This window comes from Lepidothrix coronata, unplaced genomic scaffold (assembly GCF_001604755.1).
Source record: "Lepidothrix coronata isolate B3197 unplaced genomic scaffold, Lepidothrix_coronata-1.0 Scaffold45, whole genome shotgun sequence".
Taxonomy (NCBI): domain Eukaryota; kingdom Metazoa; phylum Chordata; class Aves; order Passeriformes; family Pipridae; genus Lepidothrix; species Lepidothrix coronata.
Window position 1 is genome coordinate 4,796,730 of NW_016690225.1, and position 7,674 is coordinate 4,804,403.

The 7,674-nt window shown below is 36.3% G+C and overlaps 1 protein-coding gene across 1 annotated transcript in view; it reads left to right on the forward strand.

Moving 5' to 3' along the window:
* TINAG (tubulointerstitial nephritis antigen) overlaps positions 1-6,869 on the forward strand; it is a 43,309-nt gene extending 36,440 nt beyond the window's left edge. Inside the window, exons 10-11 of the mRNA XM_017814533.1 lie at positions 5,107-5,152; positions 6,197-6,869. Of these exons, the coding sequence (XP_017670022.1) occupies positions 5,107-5,152; positions 6,197-6,313 (163 nt within the window). The 3' untranslated portion in view covers positions 6,314-6,869. The remainder of the gene's footprint in view (positions 1-5,106; positions 5,153-6,196) is intronic.
* Positions 6,870-7,674: the final 805 nt, after the last annotated feature.

Sequence of the window (7,674 nt, forward strand, 5' to 3'; positions counted from 1 at the left end):
CCATCTATAACGCAGCTGTCTCCTTCGAGAACACACGCAGGATCACTCTCGAGGAAAAAAGGCAGCACAGAAAGAACCGTGTATTGCAGAATACACCATCTAAGCAGTCTTTCTGTTGTGCCTTTTGCAATCGGATATGTCTGTCACGTATTGGCCTCATAAGCCACCAGCGTGCCTGTAGCAAATGTGGATAGAGCCTTCCTAAATCTTCGTTTGCGAAACCTAGCCATGGAAAATACTTTTCACTTATAATGCCCAGTTCTATGATTGAGAATACAGGGCTATCATCTAAAGCATAATTTTTCCTTCCAGTCTGTTGATCCATGAACCAACTCTTGCTCCGAGCCACGAAGGAACATAAAATGCACCCCAGATCAGTCTGACAACCTTTTTTGCACAATACATTTCTGCTTTAATTCTGTTCAACCAAATGTAACATCTACAATTTCGTGCTATATTGTAAAAAACTGATAGATATCAGAACTGCGATGTCCATGTTGTTTATGATGTTAATTCTACCCTCTTCTTTTAATTCTTTCATTTTATCCTGGATGGTTTAAGATGGACAGAATCCAAGTCCTTTAGTCTGTAATGTCTTAATTCTCCTCATGATATATTCTGAAATCATGTGCTAGAGTTGTGTAGTTCTGGAAACTCCTACATTCTTATTGTCTGCTGATGCCCATTCTACCACTTCATTTACTGTATATTTCCTAGTAGTTTACAGTCTTCTCCTTTTCTTATCTCACTTCAGTAGGCAATTAAATATTCAATTTTTAGTGTTAGTTATTTATGGTTAGTTATAAACTATTGTTAGTCAGGATTCAATTCGAGATTCAGGCAGGTGTGATATGCTAGATATCCAAACTCTCATCATAGAGATGGTGATATATTCAACAAAGTCAGTGGAGACAGGAGGGCAACTCAGCTACAACTGCTTGTAGATCCATTAGTTTCCCCTACAGAGGTATTTGGTGCTACTGGCTGTGGGAAGAGCTGTGTCTCCAAAAAGACGGGAATGTCTCATGTCTGCTGTCATGTCTGCCAGAAACATGTGGATGTCTCAGGCACCCTAAGGCATCTCAAACAGCCCCAGGCACCTGCATTTAAGCAAGTGAATGTATCCCAATATACTCTGTTAGCTACTGTGGGACTAAATCCCACAGTTTTTACTACCAAGAAAAAGACAAATTCTTATTCGAGTTCTGACATTAACATTTACATAAAGGATAATAATGTCAACGTGCTTCTTGAATCTCAGAAGAGACCAGTGTCATGGTTTAGGAATGGTATTCCCCAATTTAGTGTTCCCACTGAAACACTCCAAACCACGTGCCGTTCCACCACTCCCACTCCCCCTCTCCCTCCCCATCATCCCCAGCATCAGGCTGGAGAGGGGGATTGAAGGCACAGAAGGTAAAAATGATGGGCTGAGATAAGAACAATTTACAGGAAACAGCAATGAGATAAGAGACTGAATAGTCACAGCAACAATAATAATGACAAGGGCTACAAGAAAGAGGCAAACTATTCAAATGAAACCCCTCCAACAACTCCCTCCACCACACTACTTGACTTGGAAGAGACCCTTTCCCCCATTCCTGAAAAATGGTGTGAGGTGGTATAGAATAACCTCTGGGTCCTGGCCAAGCCCCCTCCTGGCTACTGCAAAAACTAATCCTGTCCTGGACAACCGCTAAAACAGTAGCACACTGTATTAACTATGTTTTGGAAAACGTTGTAAAGAAACTATTATATATTCTATTTTTCCACAGTACACACAAAGCAAAAATTTGCATTGATTAATAATATCCTTTTACTACTGTTACGTTTTATAATCTGTGCAGATCTTTCAGTGCGTGGCAGTGGTATGGGTTTCAGTTTTAAACCACAATGCCTTATTTAACTCCTTCAGGATCATGCTTTTTTTTTTTTTTAATTTTAGTTTTGAAGATTTTGAGGGACCAATCAACACTTTCTCTGAGCTGCTACTCTGCAGGGAAAATTATCTGGAATGCTATCATTTTTCACAGTTGCTATCATTAATACACCAGGTTACTTTTTACTCTCATAGTGTCTTCCATGAGGTCTCCTTTTTAATTTATTAATGAATAAACTTTTGCAAATAATGTCTATTTTAAATATAGCATAAATAAAGAGGTAAAATCTCAAAGACCACTCAGATTCAGGAAAAGATATTTGTACAGAGTTACATGTATGTAGGAAAACATATAGGATGTGAACTACATTGAAACAGTCTCATTTTCTGTATTATTGAAATAAGATACTATCCAGTTTCCATTCAGTCTAGTAGATGGGTAAGAGTTTTAGGATGTTAACATTTCATCTGGATTTATTTTCAGATTGTTAAATATTATCTGACCATTTCCCTCCATCTTTGCTCATATTTCAAGGAGTAGTATTTATAACAGCAAGTAATATGGCAGTTAAAATTCAAACTGAATTTAATATTATTCATTTAGACTATTTATTTCTTTATAACTCAAAAAAACTCACCCACAGATGCCCAGCTCAACAATAGAAAGGATATTTAGAGATTTGTTTCCTCTGAGGAATCTAAAGTTAAGCTTAAAGTGGAAGCTGTGCTTGGATGCCATAATATATTTCATAGGTGCAACTAAGGGATACAATGCAGAATAAATTCATTCTTTATAGACAGAAAAAGGGAAAAAGAGAAATTGAAAAGATCAAATGTGATACTTATGATGAGAAATGTATTTTAGAAAATTGAGAAATCTGTTTTAGAAAATACGTTCTCCTTTCCTAAAGATGCTACTGCAGAAACACTTTCCACTTAGGAGTTTTTTGAAAGAATGGCTTCTTCTTAAGAAGGTATATTTGTATGAATGAACCAAGAAATCCCAAGAAATATTCTTGATGGAGATGGCATTCATTCCCAGAGGCAAGATGTTAAATCAAACTGACATGTGGCTACAAACACTGCATCATTGAATAATATATGTGTTGTTCACAAAAGAACAGCTGTTTCCATTACAACTGAGTGCTTTTCCACACTGGACACAGAATGGCAGGTCCTGTAAAAAGGGGTTAATCACTCCTCCGGACCTACTGGCTGCACTCCTGTGTATTTTAATTTAATATATTTTAATTTAGAGTATTTGAGGAGTGCCCATAGGCATTGATTACTGAGTAAGCAGCTCTTCTTTCTAAACTGTAAATAAAACACATATGCCAAGTAACTAGGTATCAGACTCTGATGGAACAAAACCTAGGAAATTAAATTCATGGATATGTTATAGTCAAGATAATAAAAGGATCTTTTTCCATTTTGATTTCTAAGTTTTATTCCATTTAGAAACATTTCTGAAAATAGATAAATTCCAATCAGTGTATGAAACTAGATACTGACTCTTTTAGAACATAACAGGTGTTATGTTCTAAATGTTATAAATGTTATAAAAACATTTAATCACAGAAATATGCATCTGAGACAACTGGTCATCATTCTACTCAAACAAGTGGGAGAAATAAAGCGTACTACGGAATGCAGGAATACATGAATATAAATTCAAGACAATTTTACTTTGTCTTTAAGACTGAAATATTGGACTTTCACACTACAGCTGATGTAAATTTCTTTAGTAAAATGGTCCTGAGGAAAAAAGTAAATCTGAATCTGACGTGAAATCTGATAGACTATGATATATCTGTTTTTTAAATTTGTGATCATGACAGACTGTATCTAAAATATATTTGTCAAAGAAATATCAGAGATTATTAATAATTCTTGAACTTTCACTTGGTGATTAAAACAAAAAGCATCATAAGGCCCTTTAAAAAACAACAATTACATTCCGTGGTCATTATGACCAACATTGTTTTTATGACTCCTTATGTTTAATGAGCAGTAGCTACAATTTGTGCTTGCAGCTGTAACTCACACTTTGCCTCTGTTCTAGTCACCCGTTTGTCTTTTCTTTGGCTGAAAGTGCAGGTATTCCATGTAAATGAGAGTTCACTGTTAAGCAAGGAGAGTTGATGCCACTGTGGCTGTTCAAATGCAAATATGATGGAAAAATCTTCCCATTCCTGGTGCGGGATTTTTCAACATATTTTTGTTGCTTTTCTTTCAAAGTGAACAGTGCACTGCAAATACAGCTCTCATGTGGTGTTGGTGGGATATACACTGATAAACACCCTGTTAATGGCATTGGATATATCCTAGGATTAACTTTACACTGTGGGAAAATGTGCAAATTTCACATCTTTGTTTTTCTGTTTATTTGTGCCCTTTTATAGGCACCCAAGCATCATGAACTGTGAATAATAACTAGACAAGCATTCGTTGTATAAATTCAAAACAACACAGAGCTCTTTAAGCATCCAGTAAACATACCATAGCTACCAAGGTGTGCAATGCAACTTTTGCTTGTTGAAATACATCCGGATGATAGGGTCGGAACTTTTTCTGCCCTATATATAAAGTGAGGCCTAGAAATCAGAATACTATGCAGTTCAACTACAATGACACAACTATAAAAGTTCTCTCACATCGCAGGTGGGGACAATCTCTCATGTGGTTTCAAGGATATTCCCACCAAATTTAGCATGTCCTTAAAATGTCAAAAGCAGCAAGTAAGTTTAGAGGTCACCCCCCCACACACACTGTGCAGTAAAACAGATTAGGCTGTCAGCAATTCAATTTGAGCTAAGAAAAACTGGGAACATTTTCAGTCCCCACTCACCAGCTATTTCTGTAAAAATGTTGGATGAGATCCTTAAAAAAATGTTCATAGGGATCTTCAGCTAAGTTGAAGAAATGTGTTCACATTAATTTCAATACTCCTACAGAGTTCGATTCAGCTGGAAAGCCCTCCAGAGGAGAGATTTCGTCAATGAAAACAGGTTTTTGGAAGGACAAATTAAAACTACACTTGCATTAAGTTTTTGTAATCCCTAATGGCAATTTGACTTGTGGTTAGCGGGGTACTTATCTTCATTTTCATCATCATCAGAGTTTGTTAGTCATGCCTTGTTCTGATACTGATAATTAGGACAACTAACTAAGACAAGCTCTTCTCCCCTGATTATTTGTTGCATCAAAGTACCATTCTTTTCTAACAGGTGGGGGTCATTACCTGACAAAAAAGGACAGAAACAAAAGTTTTGGGTAAGTGAATCCTTAGGACTGTGTTTTAAGGCAGAAAAAAAAGATCTTTACAACACAGATCATCTAAAAGCTAATTCTTTACTTTCATTCACTCTCTCTGCATCTATTTTTTTCCCTTCACCTGAAAGTGTCCTGCATAATTCTATTCCCTCTATGGCAACTTCTATCATGCTGACCCTTGAACTATAGTATCATCTATCTCTATTTCAAAGCCTGTTTCATCCCACCTATATCTGTGTTTTTTCCTGCACTATCTTTTCTGTTTCAATGTTATTAAATTTTTCCATGAAGAGTCTGTTCTTTTTGATGTCTACAAATGAGACTGAATAAAAGTAATCAACAATATTTGTTAAAACATTTACAAAAAGACAAATTGTTTATTTAAATAATGTTAGTAATTGCTGTCCAGCTATCAGGAAAAAAACCCAAAACCAAAACCAGCCAACCAAAGAACATTTCCTTTAAGCCATTTAGAGTAAGTCAAATTTAATCACTTGGATTAACAGCTCATCTCATTATTCCTGTGTTCATCAAAAGTAATTTGGAGTTTACATAACTGATGGCAGAGCTTATGGTAGTAGTTTCACTGGCAAAAAATACTGAGAACTTCTGGCTTCATCAGAAACTAGATTTCTCAACATGTCAATAGCTACCTCAATGAAACTTTATTATCTTTTTTTTTCGTATCTTTGGTTTCTCTTTAAGAGATTAGTTGTAATTGCTGTTGCGACTATTATTGTTTCAATGTCCTCTTTCAGCAGCCAATAGTCAAATTTTTGTCTCATAATTTCTGCTTCAATTTATCAAACTTTCTCATAGAAACCCTGATTTCAGAACAGAAACTTTGATCAAAGCAAAATGGAACAAATTACTAGATATCAGAAAAAGATGCATGCTGATTTTCAGAGCACCAAATCTGAGAAACTCGGTTTCTTAAAAAGGAAACTAACGCAAAAATTGATTTTGTATTTTACACTTTACATTTTTAAATACTACTTTAAAATTAAAGCTGATAAGTTTTTTTTCTGCTTTGTTTACTTTTAGATCGCTGCAAATTCCTGGGGAAAATCTTGGGGAGAAAATGGTTATTTTAGGATTCTACGTGGACAAAATGAGTGCGATATTGAGAAGCTGATTTTAGCTACTTTGGGAGAGCCATAGTCTATCTGTACCAAACACTGATGTATCTATTCTTTCCATTGTTGCATGTTGAGTCTTCCTAGAGAAATAAAATGTCTTCTCTGTAAGTTACCTTTCTACTAGCCCTCATTAGGTCTTCCTGACATGAACACACTGCAGACACCACATCGTGCTGTTGCTAATCCTGATTTGCTTGCAAGATCTTCCTAAAATCTGGGCTCTAATGTTAAGTTTCTTCAGTGAGGAAAAAGTGCAAAACTACTCTCCTAGATTTCTTTCTGATCAAATGATCATCTTGGCTTAAACAAAACACCCCACGCAAGTGAAACAAATCCCATCATATCAAAGCAATTGAATGGTTTGAAAAGTGATGTTGCTCTACCCACCCTCTCGGATTAACCTTCTGTGACTATACCTTTAGGTTGTTATGTATATGGGATATGCCATTTTTTTATTATTCCAAGTGTATAAGAATGAGCATCTGGCATACTGATGGTGTGCCAGCTTTGTGGATTCATCACCTAGCACCCATCTCTGTGCAGATATGAAATAAACAAATCATGTTTATTGACCTTGACTCTGTGTTGGATCAGCGTCTTGCCCAGAGGTTGAAAGAACCCATATTTGGGACAATACTCTGATGTATATGCTCAGTGCCCTTTCCATACTCTCTCAGTATCATAAAGCTGCCATTTGTAGATATGCAACAGTACCTGGAATTTAACAAATCTGCATCTGGAAGACAATTTGCTCTTTAAAAACAACCTTGATTCTGTGGCAGCTATTAGGATACTATTCAGAGCACAAGCGAAGGGTCTTCTGCCAGTGCAGGTCTTCTCACAGTGTTGAAGAGACACTGGGGCCTTGGAGCCACCAGTGGCTCTGCCTCACACAGACTACGTGAAGATAGATTTTTAAATATCAGAAGGGCTTTGATTTTTTTCTAGTTCACTATTTGGTTGGAGTGTGAGGAAACTTGTTCTGCATTAAGATGCCACCTCTCTCATTTCTCTTCCTTTTTTTTTTTTGATCTCTCCATCACTAATACTCAGCTATGCCTGCTAGCATGGACTAAAAGTGTCATCTAGCCTAGAGATTTTTCCCGAATGAATATAAAGGAATAATATGTGGCTCAGGTTAATTCAATAGAGAGCTCATCAGCTTTAAAAAACTAATATTACTGATGGTCTGTGGGAAATGCAGAAAGGAAGGGAAATTCCAGGAAGGGAAGGCAGTGCAGGAATAACCTTTGTGTTTGTGACACAGAGGAAATGTCTTTTTCCATAAAATCAGGAAGGTAACATTTTTATAGCAAGCAAAAAAAAATAAATCTTCACTCAGATTTCACATATGTCGTGTTAAAAACATGCTATATGAAGTTT